General features: G+C 35.5%; 3 protein-coding genes across 3 annotated transcripts; 1 reads left to right on the plus strand and 2 right to left on the minus strand.

Annotated features, from left to right (window-relative positions):
• Nucleotides 1-464: 464 nt before the first annotated feature.
• Nucleotides 465-2407, minus strand: LOC124543545 (ras-related protein Rab-4B-like). Its single transcript, XM_047121777.1, has 4 exons — nucleotides 2234-2407; nucleotides 2079-2159; nucleotides 1623-1955; nucleotides 465-1550 (listed from the first exon to the last, which is right to left on the minus strand). The coding sequence occupies exons 1-4, from the start codon at nucleotides 2247-2249 to the stop codon at nucleotides 1336-1338; spliced, it is 645 nt and encodes a 214-aa protein (XP_046977733.1). The 5' UTR covers nucleotides 2250-2407; the 3' UTR covers nucleotides 465-1335.
• Nucleotides 2408-3219: 812 nt separating this feature from the next.
• On the plus strand, nucleotides 3220-4253 carry LOC124543547 (ATP synthase subunit s, mitochondrial). The gene is made up of 4 exons (XM_047121779.1): nucleotides 3220-3345; nucleotides 3421-3712; nucleotides 3805-4068; nucleotides 4135-4253. Exons 1-4 carry the CDS (start codon nucleotides 3328-3330, stop codon nucleotides 4158-4160), a joined length of 600 nt encoding a protein of 199 aa, XP_046977735.1. The 5' UTR covers nucleotides 3220-3327; the 3' UTR covers nucleotides 4161-4253.
• On the minus strand, nucleotides 4198-6549 carry LOC124543546 (dihydroorotate dehydrogenase (quinone), mitochondrial). The gene is made up of 5 exons (XM_047121778.1): nucleotides 6295-6549; nucleotides 6006-6215; nucleotides 5529-5923; nucleotides 5112-5449; nucleotides 4198-4484 (listed from the first exon to the last, which is right to left on the minus strand). The coding sequence occupies exons 1-5, from the start codon at nucleotides 6316-6318 to the stop codon at nucleotides 4273-4275; spliced, it is 1179 nt and encodes a 392-aa protein (XP_046977734.1). The 5' UTR covers nucleotides 6319-6549; the 3' UTR covers nucleotides 4198-4272.
• Between the last annotated feature and the right edge of the window lie 12574 nt (nucleotides 6550-19123).

A 19123-nucleotide genomic window follows, 5' to 3' on the forward strand; every position in this document is an offset into this window, starting at 1 on the left:
GAAACATTGAGATTACTTTTGTAAACTTAATAACTACATGCAACTTATAAGAATTGCGCTTTCTTAATCAATGTCAAAATTCTGCACGAAGAGAAAACCTCGGACCGTAGAATCGATTTATTTTGTCGGTAGTTTTTTTTTAATATTCTTTATTTTATAAGGGACGGTGCTTTCTTTCTAGCGTGCTGTCGCAAAAAGTCGTTACTTAAACCTATTTCGATTGAATCACTACTTTTTAATTCTATCTAAAATAGTTAATGGAAATTAAGCATCCATGAATTTTTGTCCAATAGTTTAGGTACATTTTCTGTCAATTGTTTTAGTACAAAAAAATATAAATTACAGACTCACAAAACTATTGATTGCACCTGACTCATAATTAAATAGGTATATAATTAATGAGATATGGTATGAATGTTCATGTAATCAAATCTATTAACACCAATCCAAGTGACATAGCTATAACAGACACAACCAGTCATGCTGTCAAAGCAAAATTATAAAATAGTAATTACCATCAAATTGAATATGATTATAGATATTTATTGCAGATAAAACAGATTATTCTTTGCTATCAAGAGCCGACTAAATTAGTCATTCTAAGATTATAACAATTTAGATAGCAATGTAAAAAAATGTATGCAAGTGCAAAATGGGATGATAAAAATATCAATTTATAAAAATAATGATTTAATGAGTTTGCCTGTACATAGAACCGAAAGTATTTTATGAATGGCAACAAAATTAATTTCCTATGGAATAAACCATTCTACAAATAAAAACAATAAGGTATCATATTATGAAAAAAAAAATGTATTTAGTGGAGCAAAGTCTAAATGACATTAAATAATAAGTCTTATAAGCTATATATTTTTCCAATAATAATAATTTACTAATGCTTACACTTCTTACCTATGTTAATATTAAAAAAGATTATTCTCCCTAAAAGTACATTCAGAATAGTCAGAGTAATTTTTGAATTTATAATTCAAAATCTAAATTCTAATTTTACTTAGCAACTACATATTGTCAGTGGAAAGGAAGAAGAGAAGACAAATGTTACTTTTGAAAAAATTTGCTTGTTAAGTTTTGATAAATATAAAATAATAATACCTTTTATGTTAGAACTGAGTCATATTAGTTACAGATGTGTTATATTTCATTGTTTTTTCTAAACAAAATAACTATAATGCTTATTTATTAAAAGTAACATTTTGCCAATTTAGGTCTACCTTTCCACTGACTGATATGCTATAAACAAAGTACATCACATTCAAAGAGAGAGTTATGAATCCAATTAAGGATTTTGTTTGATTACTTTAAACTTAAAACTAGCTACACATGGCAGGCGCAATCTGATGGTGCTCTTACAGTCTTCTTTGGTGCTGATAATCTCTTAGAGGTTCCTGTTCCATACTGTATTCCGGACCCTATTCTTTCAGGATCCAATTCTCCAGTCTCTATTTTAGCGAGAATTGTTTTAGAACATTTCAAGAATGCTTCCTCTACATTTTCTCCAGACTTTGCACTACTTTCGAGAAACATCAGTTCTGTAGACAAATATAAAATGTTAACCAAGACCAAGATGAAGATAATATTGTACCTTTTAGAACAAAACTTACCATTATCCTGTGCAAATTGACTAGCTTCAGTGAAAGTTACTTCTCTCGATTCCTCTAAATCTTTTTTGTTGCCAACAAGTAATATCACTATGTTAGGACTTGCCAATGTCCTCGCATCTCTTAACCAGTTAGATAAAGCATTAAAAGAGTCACGAGATGTAATGTCATATACAAGTAACGCCCCAGCCGCTCCTCTGTAGTATGATCGTGTAACTGAACGAAACCTTTCTTGTCCCGCTGTATCCCATATTTGTAGTTTAGTAGATTTGCCTCCTATATTTATAATCTTAGATCCAAATTCTACCCCAATCGTATGACATCGATCTTCTTTAACTAAAATGTAAATATTCGTTTATAAAAATTTCACTTACAATTATTTTTCGTAAAATAAAAAGTGCAATTATTGTTAAGTGAAGTACCATTCACTTAACAATAATTGCAACACCAAATACTTACATTTATTTCCTATAAAATTGTTAAGAAGACTTGATTTTCCTGTACCCGCACTTCCTATCACTAAGAATTTAAATAAATATTCTGAAACATGAAAACTTTGTTAACGTATGTCTCTTGAGTAATTACATTACAATGATTGATGATATGAATATTACCATAGGACTCAGACATGGCTGATGCAATTTGGTCTAATTTTATTTATTCTAAAATCTTTATTTGTTGTTTTATGGAGTATCCAAAGACCAAATCCTTTTTTTTCGGAACGGCTAATTGTAGAAGTGTCAAAAATGTCACAAATAAATAAACTTCAATAAAATGTTACCAATTACGGTATAAAATATGTTTTTGTAAACACAGTAAGAAATATACTATCGTGTAGTAACTTATAACACTTAGACGTGGATAATTCAATATACATTTATTTAAAACAATTACAGTAAATATAATTACTATTTGTAATATTTTTAGGGACACCTTTAAAGTAAAGCTGCCATATTTGTCTAAACCAGAATCTAACCAACCGTTTGTGGTTACTTATTATATTTAATAATTAATAAAGCTTAAAGTATTATCTTTGATAAGTACTATTATTATTAAAAAAAATCATGATTTTGCGAGATTGTTTTAAATTTTATATCAAAATCAAAACGATGTGGCTCTATTCAAGTATTAGAACTATAATTTTACGCATCATTTTTGTTCTAATTAATAGATATTGTATGCCGAAGAACATAATGAATAAATACAAATAAATCTAACGTTTCAGTATTAGTAAAATATAGCATTAATTTCTAGCGTTGCCACTGTGTGGGGAATTCCCCAAATTGCGGGGAATCGCAAGTCGACCGGGGATATTTGGGGAAAATGAGGGGAATTTATACTTATGCGTTTTATACCAAAATTAACCACGACTAGTCTAAAGGTCGTCAGTAATCATGACTAGTCTGATTTCACGAAATTTACCTCGAAAATTTGATTTTATTGTTAGGAAATGAAAAACAAACATACAATAACACGATTTTTTCCTTTATTTCCGTGTGGGGAATTGGGGCATTTTTTTCCCCAATTTGGGGAATTTCGCTGAGATTTTTGGGGAATTAGGTGAATAGGCATTGGCAGCCCTGCTAATTTCACTGTAATGGCAACTCTGATCATATGAAGTCATGGTTATATTAGTGGAGTATGCAATCTTGACACTTGACAGCAGAATATTTTTGTTTTGAAATGAGCGGCTAGCCTATTTAAAAAAATGTTTAAATTACGACCTGTACGTATCAGATCGACGTAAAAAATATACATTAAAAAACTTTGTTCATAATTAATTATACTAAATTTTATTCAGGTAATCAACAATCTAAACGATAGCTTTAGACATAAGGCATTCCCGGTTAGATCGTTTTGGGAATATGTTAATATGATGTTTAATAAACCGGATCCAGAACGAATAAAAACTCTAGGACCTGATAGAGCGTGTGCTGAATGGGTCCTTCGCAACGGAGGCAAGATTATTTGGTCGAATGGGAAGAAACTTGAAGACTATAATTTACTTCCCCCTGAAGAACAATCTGTGCCAAAAATAGTTGCAATAGATGGATCCGATTCTTCCATATCTCATTATGGTTTCCCTCACTTAAGTATGTTGATATATTCAAACAAATGAATGTCATAATTTAATTATACTATGGATGAATATAAAATTACTTATATATTTTAATTTTAATTATAGGTGGTTGCACAATGTTAGAGAAAATTATACTCCACAATAACAAATACATAGACGACAGAGCAATGAAGGGGCTTGCATATGGAGATGCTACACTTAAATATGCACAAGTTTCAGAATGTGTAAATGTAACAGATGTAGGACTGAAAGAAATAAAGTTCTTAAAAAAATTGAACACCCTGGTCCTGTTTAATTTGACAAGTGTAAATAACCTGGATGAATGTAAACAGTATCTTCAGTCTCAGCTGCCAAGCTGCAAAATACTGGGTAAATAATTTGTTGTATATACATTTCATTTACAAACTTAAAATATCTCTAAAATATTTATTTCAGATCGAGAAGAACAGGTTAAGTGTTAAATGTAAATGAAGATGGCCTTATATGTTAGAAATCAAATTGTCCATTGTAGTCATGTTTATTTAGAAAATATTTATATAAATTATATTCTTCAATAATAATTGTCAATATCTGTTATTTTACGCCTTTACCAACAGCGGAACTAACATCATTATAACCATCTCTTAACAACAACTCAGCTAGTTCTGATTTAATCTTGGTAACAACTGGAGGACCATGATATATGAGTGCTGTATATATTTGCACAGCACTTGCCCCGGCTAATATCTTTTCGTAAGCATCTTGACCCGTGAACACACCTCCTACACCTATTATGGGTATGCTACCTAAAAACAACAATGGTATATAGTAATAGTATATATCTTAACATTTCCTAGCTCTTCTTATATACAATAAGAAACCGCATATAAAAAATATTACAATTAAATATTATCTTTATACTTTTTATATAATACTAGTTGCTTCTCCTCACACATATATAGGCTTGTACAAGTGAAATTTAATTTACCACTGAAATTATAAGTTACCTACCAGATCTACCCAAACCATCTTACTCAAAAAACACATCCATAGGAGAAATATAAATGTGTAATAAAAGATGTATACAAAATGTGATTAGTAGTAACAGGTGGACAACATACACTACATCATTAGTTAACTTCCAAACACTGAATTCTTATTTACATAATGCCAAATATAGGCTTTCTAATTACTTAAGCATTTAAGAACATATTATGTATTTTTAATACATAATCTTTTGACCGTGTGTTACATAGTGTGCAACAGATTGAGCATTGTATAAATTCACTAGATGTATTTCTTGTCAATTTGTTTTATAGTAATTTGAGTCAACAAATGAAAAATAAAGTTATTTGTATTAATGTCAGTCAGGGAGAAGTGAAGTGTTATTGCATAGATTATTTAAATTTTAAAAATAATGATCATTTATATACCTTTTGTTAACTTATACATAGTTCTTATAACATCAGTAGATTTATTTGCCAGGGGCTTTCCGCTGAGACCACCTGTTTCCGATGAAAACTCTTGATTAATGAGCGAGGGTCTTTCAATTGTAGTGTTGGATATAATGAGACCGTCAACTTTTGTTTCTTTCTTTGTTATTACAGAAACAATATCTTTCATTTCTTCAAGTGTCAAATCTGGTGCCAGTTTTAAAAGCAGTGGTGGCCTCTTGGCACCATCTAAAGAGTTTAATGTTTTATTGACACCATGTAACAGTTCATGTAGCTCGTTTTTATTTTGCAGTGATCTTAAGCCAGGAGTATTAGGACTAAAAACATATTTAATATTTAAAGCATATTATTGTGACATAATTTGTGAAGAGAAAATTAGGAAAAGATTTTTATTACCTGCTTATATTAATAACAAAGTAGTCAGCTATATTATGAAATTTTTTGATTCCTAAACTGTAATCCTGAACAGCATCATTAGAATTTTTATTCTTGCCTAAGTTAACTCCCAAGAGCCCATTTTGCAGCAAAGCCTTATCTATGTTTCTTATTTTGTCATATACTTCTTTGTGCCCTTCACTATTGAAACCATATCTATTAATAACCGCACTGTCTTCGGGTAGCCTAAACACTCGGGGTTTTGGGTTACCAGGCTGTGGTTCGGGAGTTATCGAGCCAATTTCTACTATCGAAAAACCTATATTTCTTAACCCTGTTATGGCATCACCATGCTTGTCGAAGCCGGCTGCAATACCAATTGGGTTACTAAGTTGGTACTTTAAGAACTTTGTATTCTGTAACAAATTATAAATATTCAATCAGTATGATTTGTTTCATGTCACATTTATTAAAATAGAGACTTGTGTAAACACTTACTAAAACTTTAGGATCTTCAAAATTTTCGGAAGGAAAAAATCCGTACTTAATCGCTGATACACCAATTTTATGTGCCCATTCTGGGTTGAGACGTTGACTCAATGGTTGTAATACGTTGTCATAATAGCCATTGAAATCTTTTTTGAAATAAATTATTTGGTACGATAGTGATCCCCCTAATGTCAAATAACAGAGGGATTTTATTTTTTTCTAGAAAGAAGAACACAATTATAATGACTAAACAAGAGAAATAAATCAATAAAATCATATATTCAGAAATTTTACAAACCAAATTACTTTGTTTTCGACTCATTATGATTGTGAATTCTGTTTTATATAAATAATAGTATGCTTCTCAAATGGATAACCTTTTCCAAAAATGTATATATTTAACAGTTTTTAAGAGCATTTTTTTATTACATAAATCCGAATTATATTCTTTTCGTCGTATTTTAATTTATAAAATTTAGAGAAAGGTACTATCGCAGTAAAGACTTAACAGTAAACACGATCACGAGTATTGTAGTGAAAGTGAGTACACATTCATTGACATTAGGGTTTGACATTTCCATAAAAATGCAACTTTTTAATTATTTCAATCCTAACGTACGAAATAATCTGTGCCTTTTTGGTACAAATAAAAGTCAAACAGAAAAAATCCTATTAAAGTTAAAGAATTGCATAAGTATTGCCCCATCATCAAAACCTAACAAAAGGCACGGTAACAAGTTTTTATAATTACGACAAATAACGTAATTAAATAAAAAATCTCATTGTGCGTTGCCAACAGCGTCGCCAATTTCTGGCTGTGTTTGTAATAAGTGATCAAACAAAGTCTACAAACAACTATACTAAGCCGTCGTTAAGAAAATAGGTAAATGTAAATTTTATATTATCATTACATATTATGTTGAAGTGTAGATAACTAAGTATATGCCATTATAAAAAAATATCGGTTAATGAATGTACAGAGTTAATCAGTAAAAGGTATAATACGTAATTAGAAATTAACATAAAATACAGGCCTCATAGGATGTTATTAAAAGTGTTTACAAAAAAAAAAAAGGAAATGTATGTACAAATCAAATTAAAAACAGGCCTTAATAGATATACACATTCAGAATTAGAACTTGTATAGCGGGCGTGTAAATAATAACAACGATTTGACTGATTTTCACTTTACTATAGTTAGTAATTAATAATTAAATAAACAAATGAGATATAACTAAAAAAATTAAACGCGCAAGAGCGGACGCCATGTTATCTTAAGCGTGTCCCGACCCGACTACTCTTACGTCCCGTTCACGGTAACGGGCCGGTAGTTGTCGCATGCGGCGCGGGCGACTTCCTGGTTCGTTCAGGAATCCGTCCGCTATATCCTCCCCCTCCAAGTCGCAGCCACCACGTGGTTGAGACTTGGCGGGACGTCCTCTCTTACGCAAGGTGACAGCGTCAGACCTAGAGGTTCCTTGGTACAAGGATAGCACACTGGCATGGTACTTGCCCTTAACCGATTCATCTTTATCGACTACTTCCCAAGTAGTAGGAGAAATCATTTTGGAAATCTTATACGGCCCTTCTCTACGCGGTGCAAATTTCCTCGTAATCCCCTTTTCAGCACTGCTATGGCTGGGAGTCTCCACCCAAACAAGGTCACCCTCTTTAAAACTTGCCATCGGTCTTCGATGTTGGTCCCCTATAGCCTTTCGGCGATCTTGTTGCTCCTCGATGCGCCATTTAACATCCTTTAAGATGTCTGCAAATTGGCGAAGGTAAGGCGTTATTTGAGGAACAAAATTTTCTTCCTCCACAACAGTTCTAATGTCGTTCAATACGGTAAATGGAGATCGTAGATCTCGTCCGAAAGTTAAAAAGGAAGCCGTATGCCCTGTCCCTTCATTGTAGGCACTATTGAGGGCAAATCTAACAGATGGTAGATATTGTGGCCAACTTCGATGCTCAGTACCTACCAGCATTGCTAACATTTGCTTCATATCCCTGTTTTTGCGCTCAGCAGGATTTGCCTCCGGGTGATACACGGGCGTCAAATTCTGCTTAATCCCCAATGCAAACATAGCCTTCTGCATGACTGCGGAGACAAATTGAGTCCCATTATCTGAGATTATCCTGCGGGGTAACCCATATCGTAAAAATATCTCTTCTATTAGAACCTTAGCACAGGTTTCAGATGTAGCATCATTAAGAGCGAAGAGTTCCACCCACCTGCTGGCGGTATCCTCTATTAAGAAAATCCACTTCTCCCCCTGGTTTCCAGCTGGAAGAGGACCGAAGAGATCCATTGCTAAGACCTCAAAGCGCTGTTGAGGGACCGGGGTCTGTAAGAGACCAGCAGGTTTGAGGTTTGTGGGCTTGTACTGTTGGCATAAATCGCATGACTTCAGGTATTGGGCAACAAAGGTTCGCATATTGGGGAAATAGTATTTTTCCTTGATTTTCCTTAGTGTACGTTCTATCCCAAGGTGTCCAGCGGTTGGCGCGTCGTGTAGTTCCTTCATCAATTCTGCACGCAGCGATTCTGGTACAACTAATAATGGCTCTTCCGATTCTCCATCAGGGTCTGCGCGATAAAGAACCCCATGAGTCATATAATAACCCCTTTGTGTCCAACGCGACGCGGCGTCTGGGTCGTCGTCCTCAAAGTCCTCGATAATCTTTTTTATTCCCGGATCTGTCAACTGAGAATCGCGGAGGTCTTCCGCTCGTCGATGCGGTAAGTCTACTACAATAGGACAGATCTCACAAACATCTTCCGAGCCAGTGACTCCCACTGGACGGCTAAGAGTATCTGCCACGACATTCATCTTCCCTGGGGCGTAATTGATATCCAAGTTGAAGGTTTGTATTTTCATTGCCCACCTGGCAAGGCGACCACTTGGTGTTTTCAAGGAGAGAAGCCATTTCAGCGGCTGGTGATCGGTAAGAACCTGTATTTTCGTGCCTTCTACATATCCACGGAAACGCTCTAACGCCCATACCACCGCTAACGCTTCTCTTTCTGTGGTATGGTAATTGCGTTCTGTGTTAGTCAATAACCTGCTAGCGTATTCAATAGGACGTTGTGTCGTTGGGTCCTGCCCTTGCAGCAACACAGCGCCTAAAGCGTAGGAGCTCGCATCGGTTCGTAATACGAAAGGTTCATCGAAATCTGGCTGACGAAGAATGGGTGCGGAAGTAAGTCGTACCTTTAATTCTTCAAATGCGACCTTTTGAGGTTCACCCCACTGCCAACATTGATTTTTCCTGGTAAGGTAGGTCAATGGACGGGCCACATTGGAGAACTCGGGGATAAACTTACGAAACCAAGATGCAGTCTGAAGGAAACTTTTAAGTTCCTTTATGTTAGTAGGCGGCTTCATTGCCACTACTGCTGCCACTTTGGTAGGATCTGGTTCAATTCCATTGGCTGATATAACATGACCCAAGTATGTTAGCTTTTCCCTGGCAAACACACATTTGCTCCTGTTAGCCTTTAGGTTAAATAATCTTAGACGCTCAAACACCTGCTGTAGATCCTTTAAGTGTGTTTCAAGATCTTTGGATATTACCAAGATATCATCCAAGTAAGCAACTACGGTAATCCCTTTAAGGCCAGACCGAAAACGGTCCATCAAACGCTGAAAAGTCGCTGGAGAGTTCTTAAGGCCGAACGGCATTCGACGGAATCGAAATGTTCCAAAAGGAGAAACGAATGCAGTCTTATCTCTATCAGAGGGATTTACTTCAATCTGCCAATACCCTGCCTTCAGGTCAATGGTCGAGATTACATTGTTTAATTTGGTGGATAGCAACAAGTCATCTATCACGGGAAGGGGATATCTATCATCTTTCGTAATCCTATTCAAGGCTCGGTAGTCCACACAGAAACGAACTTCTCCATTCTTTTTTGGAACCATGACTACCGGAGAGGCCCATTCAGATTCTGCCTCTTCAATAATTCCTTCTTCTAACATCGTCTCAATCTCTTTCTTCATTACTTCTCTCTTCGCAGGAGATACTCGATATGGCGGAACGCTGATCGGCGCATGATCCCCGGTATCGATACGATGGACAGCAAAAGTAGTAGGGGCTCCCCCTGGCTCGAAGATATTCTGATTCCTTTCCAGGACATCGGATAGCTCTTGTTTCTGTTCTGGTTCTAAAAGAGTTCCCTCGTCGTGACGGAGACCCACAGTAGAGCATGCTATAAAAGGATTATCTAAGGGTCCCTCAAATTCAAGTGGATGGGACACCAAACCCTTCAATCCCCACAAATTTCGGTTAAAGTCAAGTACCATACCTGTATCTTTAATGAAATTCATCCCTAATAGCGAATCTGTGGCTCCCGGAAGTACAATAAAAAATGTCGACACTACTACGCCTAACACTGTCATCTCCACTTGAGCTGTATCAACTACTAATATCTTTTTAGTACCATCAGCAAATTTTAACTCCGTCTTAACTTTAACAAACTTATGGTTATTCTTAACTAAAAGCGCTTTTAAACTTTCGCTCGCAATCGAATGTTTCGCACCGGTATCAATTAGTACGCGACCCTTTTCACCATACACAAACACTTCTAGTAGTGGTCTACTTCGCGGATCTATCGGTTTCGCACCGATCGCAGACACTGTATGAAACGAGGTAGTCACGGCAGTCTTATCTTTACACTTAACACAATTTGCACGTATAACACCGGGTGTTCCGCAGCCAAAACAGGTTATTTGGGTCCGTTCAGGCGATTTCTCGGCCTTTGGCGCACCAACCGAAACTTTTTCTTTTAGTCTCTTGCAATCATCTTTCGTGTGACCATATTGCTTACAATAAACACATCGAGGCCTAAAGTTGACTGGTTTTGACGCTGTTGATACGATGCCAGAAGCTCGGGACGTCTCCGAGAAAGGAAGCGCGGCTGTGGCCGGCGCTCTACGATGACCACGTCCCTCTTCAAAGAGCTCCTCCAACCGACGTGCCTCACTCAAGAGCTGAGCAAAAGTGGAAAAGGCGTTTCTTGGAAGCCTTTCTCTAACTCTTTTGTGGAGCAAACCATACACCATATCCAATTGTACGGTGTCACTTAGACTGTTAGAAGGTAACTGTGCAAACAAAGCTCTAATTTTGCACACGAAGACGTCTACTGTTTCATCACCTTGCTCGTGTTCAAATATCTTCCGATATATTTTGTGTGGCGGAATACGTGCGCCAAAAGTCTGCCGTAACAATAGAAGCGCATCACTCCAAGTTAAAATACTGTGCTTCACTCCTAAGTACCAGGTTGCGGCGAATCCGATCAATAGCATTGGTAGACCCTTTAAAGCTATATCGTCGTCTATACTAACACAATCTTTATAAATAACAATAGAGTCAATAAACGGCTCGACGTCACCTGAGCCGTCAAAACGTGCTGTGCAGTTTGCAAAATTTGGTAAGGCATAGGCACCATATACAGGCGGCGGCGTATACGATGTCGACGGCATACGTATAGAATTTAAAATAGCACTTAAATGATGGTCCGTCATAATAACAGGAGTAGGTGTATTAGGTACCGCACTCGGCGCATCCGTACCATACGCGTACGGCACGTGTGAAGGTGGTGATGGTGGTGGCGGCGCCAACAACGACGCATCGGCGCTCGCAGGCTCGCTAGACACCGCGGCGTCAGCGCTCGTAAGCGTGTCGGGCTGTCCTGTGGCCTGCCCGTCCTGGGGCGACGTCTCGGACTCGCTAGTAGCACTCATAGTGAACGAACGATGTGAACGCGTATTCACCATACCGAATTATTGATAAGAGATACACCAACAAATTTGAACTCGCGAACATACACGAAAAAAGTTCAAAATTACTAAAAGTTTGATAAACACGAATAATAGTTCAAAATAATATAGTATATTCCAAAAACTATATGATACACTGTACGAACTAAGTGTTTATTGGCTTTATACGATACAGTAGAATTAACTTACGAAACAATATATTGAATAGTTCGAACTGATACGCGAATGTTCTAGTTACGCCAACTTTGTTGACGAAAAAAAAAACTAGTATCAAACACTTCGCGAAATTTGGATATCACGTTCGTAATGACTATTTTTTATACGTAAGTACACTGCACAAAACACTTAATGTTCAGACGAAAACGAAGTTATAACAAAATATAAAAAATGGCGCGTGCGACGCATGTAACGCCATTCGGCGTGAGTATCTATAAAAATGGCGGCATGCTAAAATGTTCACATAGTAACTACTGCCATTCTATTATTGCAAAAGTACATAGATAATCACAAAACTATACACTAAGTCAAAATTCACTCGCTTCTTATATATTTACACGAATTAATTATTATTTACACAAACGAATCCACTACGTATTTTACAGTCACTTTGATTCGGCCAAACGTTGGGCAGCCAATTATAGCGGGCGTGTAAATAATAACAACGATTTGACTGATTTTCACTTTACTATAGTTAGTAATTAATAATTAAATAAACAAATGAGATATAACTAAAAAAATTAAACGCGCAAGAGCGGACGCCATGTTATCTTAAGCGTGTCCCGACCCGACTACTCTTACGTCCCGTTCACGGTAACGGGCCGGTAGTTGTCGCATGCGGCGCGGGCGACTTCCTGGTTCGTTCAGGAATCCGTCCGCTATACTTGCAAATTTATTCAATATTTTTTTTAAATTTCTTCCTGGTAATAATCGCGTTCCGAATCAGTGGTAGCTTTACTTATTATAGTTCTGTAAAACTACAATCAATACTGCTTGTACGGTATAATAGCCTCCATAATTAAAGTATATTTTGATTTTGAATTTTGTCGTCGCCAACCATTATCACTTCCGATAGCCTATATGACCTTAATCTAAGGTTTATTTACATTTTTTTTTCTATTTCCATTTGATTAGGCTATAGACAAAGTTAAAGTTTATTGGCATTTACCAATGATTGCAAAATTAAGACACTGTAAAAGATGTCTCTTTTCTTCAAGTCTTGGATTGGGTTAATGACTGGAGCCCTTAAATTTTTTAAAAAAATCATCCGTTTTATTCTTAGATATTACAGCGATTGAAACTGGCGAACCTTAACTAATAGCTCTGCTGCTATACTTTAATAACTACAGATAGCTGACTATTGGACAAACATAATATAGCTAGTTTTCACCGACGTTTGTGAAGTCGGTCAGGTGATCATCATCATTACTTTTGGTAGATTTTATTAAAACTTGTCTGTACTATCAATTAGAATTGTCCCTAGTATTTAATTGATAATAGGGACAGCTGTTTGATGATTTATGATTTAGTTTATGATCCCATGCCCGGATCTTTGAAGTAAAGCATATAATTTTTTCCTCGATATAATTTATCTAATAATGGCCTCATTAGATATCAGTGATTTGAAATCGAGATAATATTGATTTATTCTCTATATTTGATGCAAATCGCATCAATGTCATCATCAAAACAACTTAACGCTCTACTTTATGGCTTGGAATACGTTTGTCGCTCGATGAACCATTCGATTCCGGAATGATTCGGGATGCAATAGTATGCAAAAATGTTTCCGTGATGGTCTAAGTATACATCCTACATACAAGCAATGGAATTTTATATCGACGAATCTACTATCGAGAAACAATCGATTGGTAATCGTTAGATATCTAGTTAAGGTATAAGTATCGATGTTTTATCTGCAGTTCCTTATGAGCAATACTATAGATATCAGCGATATTATAGATACTTGGTGGTAGGGCTTTGTGCAAGCCCGTCTGGGTAGGTACCACCCACTCATCAGTAATTCTACCGCCAAATAACAGTACTCAGTATTGTTGTGTTCCGGTTTGAAGGGTGAGTGAGCCAGTGTAACTACATGCACAAGGGACATAATATCTTAGTTCCCAAGGTTGGTGGCAGTGAGGAATAGTTAATATTTCTTACAGCGTCATTGTTTATGGGTGATGGTGACCACTTACCATCAGGGGTCTCATATGCTCGTCCGGCCACCTATACCAAAAAAAAATATACTATCGACAGTATTGTAAACACCATTAGTTTTAACCAAACCTATCGACAGTTTCGATGGTTTTGGGCTGCCGATAGCAAGTGATTATTCGATAGAATTACTTTCTCAATATGAGTAATTTACTGGCCTAATAACGACACCATATTTAAATAAATTCAACTATTGTATTCTAATAAAGATTAAATACATCTTGTGCGAGCAAAACAACTGTGATACTGGTTAAGTGAACCGATATGAGCAGCACTGTTGCTGCTGTCATTATTTTTTTCTTCGTAAACCGAAGACCAAAGATAATTAAAATAATATACTATTAAGTTTAAAAATTATGTATTTTCGTAGAGGTATGTAAAGAGGTTAGATTTAACTGTTATCCTTTTTTACCGTTAAACTTGTTGGTGTTTTGCTATTAGTATATGAAAACTATCATGGATAATTTTTGGACCATTAACGAGTAATAATCATAAAACTGAAAATAATACTAAGTAAAGAAAAAGGAAACTAGTTACAAAAAACATTGGCTGTTTATATTATTGTTCACAGAGAGCTATCGATAATATTGACAGTATTAAATCGAGATGAGATTATAGAAAGTACTGTCGATAAACCTAATTATTTTTCGAGGTCATCAAATTTTGTTCTGGAATCTAAGTATAGATTACGTAGAATGTTTGTTACAACAAATTCTTAGCTAGAAAATGTAATGTGTTTTTCATCTTATAAATTAATGTTTCAGCTAAATGCATTATATTTTTATTGATAGGGGTGACTTGTCTTTTCAACCGACTTCCAAAAGGAGGAGGTTATCAATTCGTCTGTATTTTTTTTTTTTTTTTATGTTTGTTACCTCATAACTTTCTACTGGGTGGACCGATTTTGATATTTTTTTTTTAGTGCTTCCCGTGGGGTCCCATTTTTTTTTTTTCCGATGATGGTATCCGTATGAAAACGACATAAGTCTTAAATTTACATTATGTATATGCGCGACAAATAGGTGAATAACTGAAAATCACGATAACCAATTTTGATGATTCTTTTTTTATTATAAAGGATATACTTTAAGGGTAGTTTGGTGAAAGTTTGGTAAGGTTCTGAGCACAGGATCCATGACAAATTAAGGTAACGGGAGGGAACGGAACAATTCTGAGGAGCACGTTAGCAATACTCGGTCGAATCTTTTATTTATGGGTTACTTGGATATTTGAATCACCTTCCGGAACGTGGTTATGTTCATGTAATTGTCATAATCGAATATTATAATCAACTAGCGACCCGCCCCGACTTCTCACGGGTGCAATACTGATACTAACTATACTAAAGAATTTGTTTATTTACGACATCACATTGAAAACTTCTAAAATTGTCAGTGTTTCTTTACTATATTATTCATTTATTATATACACAAACCTTCCCCTTGAATCACACTATCTATTAAAAAAAACCGCATCAAAATCCGTTGCGTAGTTTTAAAGATATAGGGACAGAGAAAGCGACTTTGTTTTATACTATGTATTGACGGAACTCCTAAACGGCTTACAGTTAGGGTGCGATTTGGGGCAGAATTTCTTTCTGTCTTTAATCAAATTTTGTGTATATGATGTGATGTCATATGTTGTACGACATAGCATACGAATAGCTCTTTTGCAAAGTTTTTTTACTGAGGTCGATTACAGCTCATTCGAGGGTGGTACCTTGTAGTTTATGCCGCATGACGTATTAAAGCCGCATTTTCGAAAGTCTATTTTTGCTTTATTCGAAAGTTTCTTTTGAAATTGTCCCTGAAGTAGTTTCTGATTCATATAAACGGCACGCTTAATCTATCCATATTAAGAAAAAAATGTTAGTCTACATCAGCTTCACTTAAAATCAAAAAATAAATAAAATTTTAACAAAAAGAAAAACCGACTTCAAACAAAACAATATTTTAAAACAAATTAAAATGCACTAAAAAGTAATAAAAATAATTGCATATTTAACATATTTTTGAGAGTCCTCCTAGGTAAAATGAAATGAAAAATATTAGACTACTTAAAAGTCGATTTACGATTATATAATGTAGTTATAATTATTGCTATATTTGGAGTCGGTGTCAGCCAACCCTATAGGGGAAGATCCCTACCCTTCGTACGCGGGGCACATTCATACAGTCAAAATAACTTTTGAACGAAACAACGTGCGGTTATGCTTTTGTATGTGTGCGTGAGTCGCGGTACCAACCTTATGCCAACGAAATATCGCGCCATTCGCAGCGGTGAGAGTGAAGCGACAGGTACGAACGTGTTTTGGCGCTCGGTAAGTAATTTTTTGATAAATGTTTTTGTCTATTGTTAGCGTAGCTAAAATAAGTTTCCGTGTAAAGTAATCTATTAGTAACTTGTAAAATATACTTAAGATACGATTTCAATAGTTAATTCATGACGTTTTACTATTAATATCAAAAGAGGTAATATTTTGTTGTTATTTAGTTAGTGGGGGTACTTTCGGACAGAACTAGATGGGGCACATTCGAACGCGTACGAATGTGCCAACTGGTAGATAGTGTGTTAGTCTGCTAATGTCTAATTTTTCATTAACTTTGTTCCGTGTTTTACTAATTAAAATATCTAAATCATCATACACATAGAGTATATGATGATATAGGTATTTTAATACCTTGTTATTTTTTTACAGAAACATGGTGCGGACATATACACCAAAAAACGCAACTAGACAAGTTGTGGATGAGGAATCCATGCAGTCAGCAATACAGGATGTTGTGCAAGGGGTATTGTCATATAGAAAAGCCGCGAACAAGTACAATTTGAAATTGTCAACATTAGAAAGCCGAGTAAAAACGTACAGAAAAAGAAATGATGCTGAAGGGTCAAGCAACCGTACATTTAACTCTAAATATACAAGTTTCCAAGTATTTTCTAGTGAAGAAGAAAAACTGCTAAATGATTATATAATCAAATGTTGTAAGATGCATTATGGACTTACGACGATTCAAACAAGAAAGCTTGCATACGAATATGCCAAATCTTTGAGCTTAAAATATCCAGCAAAGTGGGAAGAAGATAAGATGGCTGGGAAAGAATGGATGTATGGTTTTCGCAGAAGAAACCCGGAAATTAGCTTACGCAAACCCGAAAACACAAGCGCTGCAAGATCTTTTGCGTTTAACAAAACTTCAGTTAGCGAGTTTTATACCAACTTGAAGACAGTGTTGGAGCGACATCCATTAACTGCTGACGAAATCTTTAATTTCGACGAATCAGGCGTATCTACCGTTCTAGCTACTCCGAAAGTCTTGGCTCCAAAATGTCAAAAACAAGTCGGGCAAATTGTATCAGCTGAAAGAGGCGAGCTCGTAACTTTTGGTGGCATTATATCTGCCAGTGGAAATACCATTCCTCCACTTTTCGTGTTCCCACGCGTTCATTATAGAGATAATTTCCTCGAAGGGGCTCCCGAAGGAAGTCTCGGCGCTGCACATAGAAGTGGGTGGATAAATAGCTTTATATTTGTATCTGTTTTAAAACATATCCAGAAACATACACTCTGCACAAAAGATAACCCCATATTATTGTTGTGCGATAATCATGAAAGCCATGTTTCTCTCGAAGCCATCAACTACGCCAAAGAAAATGGTATAATTTACCTATCTTTTCCACCGCATACATCTCACCGCCTACAACCGCTCGATGTTGGAGTCTTTGCAGCATTTAAATCAAAGTTGAAAATTGCTTTCAACAATTGGCATACAATGAACCCAGGCAAAGCATTGACCATTTACAATATTCCAAAGCTTGTGAAAATTGCGTATTTCGAATCATTCACTGCAAAAAATATAATAAGCGGGTTTAATAAACCCGGGATATGGCCTCTGAATGAATTGGCCTTTGGTGATGAAGATTTTGCTCCAACTGAGGTTTATACATCCCGCAACATAGAAAATGTAACTTCTAGTCAAAATATCGTTGAAGATTTGTCTGCACCTACTCCGCAGCCAGTTGTCTCTGATATCTGCCATCCTTCTACTTCAGGAACACAAGATTTCTTGGAGTTTCCACCAGAATCTACAGAACAAACTATTAACTCTCCATTGATAACTGATGATGATGAACTACAAAGAAATAATTTAGATGCTAGTGAACCAGATGCTTTGAATATTTCACCAACCCGTCAAATTGTAGCTCCTTTGAAGACTGTTTTGACACCAGAGGCAATTCGACCCTATCCGACTGTTGTAAGAAGTAATAAAACAAACAAAGGACGACGGCCAGGAAAATCACGTATTTATACTGACACACCCGAAAAAAAGGCAATTGAAGATAAACACAATGAGAAAGAAATGAAAAAGCTAGAACAGGAAAGAAGGGCTAGGGCTAGAGAAATGAAACGTAGTTTAGTTGGCTTTAATTTAAAAACGAAGAACAAAAAAGTTAAAAACACAAAAAGTCAAGAATCAGATTCTGATGGATCTGATATAAGCTTTCAAGAGAGCTCAACTTCTGTCATAGATGAAGATGAAAACGAGCATGAAAATTTTGAAATTAATAATAGCCAATTGACAGTTGATGTAATACCAGAAAATATTAAAGACGGCTCGTTTGTTTTAGTGAAATTTCCTAAGAAGAAAAGTATTATTTACTATGTAGGAAAAGTTGTTAGTCACTACAGTAAGACTGAATTTAAAATATCTTATTTAAGAAAGAAGCCAGGCTATTCGTGGACATTCGTTTTTCCTAATGTTGAAGATATTCATACTGTTTATATAACAGATGTTGAAATGATTCTTCCTGAACCTAAGCCTCCAAAATTTTGTACTTCTAGAACATCAAAACTTTTCACTTTTTCAGTAAATTTTTCTAATTATATTGTTCAATAATTTTTCACTAACTACAACTTTTTGCAGTGCTAATCCGCACCAAATATTAAAAAATGTGATTTTAAATTTAAGATTAATTATTTAAGTGGAAAATGAAGCAATTTCATGTTGATTGTTACAGGAAAGTAATTTAACTGTCGTTAATTTTAAGAAAAGTCATTTAAGTTTTGTTTTACGAAAAAGACTATGTTATTTTTGTTGACTATCAGAAAAAGTATTTTATTTTTGTTTAATA

The sequence above is a fragment of the Vanessa cardui genome, chromosome 3 (genome assembly GCF_905220365.1).
Source record: "Vanessa cardui chromosome 3, ilVanCard2.1, whole genome shotgun sequence".
NCBI classification, from domain to species: domain Eukaryota; kingdom Metazoa; phylum Arthropoda; class Insecta; order Lepidoptera; family Nymphalidae; genus Vanessa; species Vanessa cardui.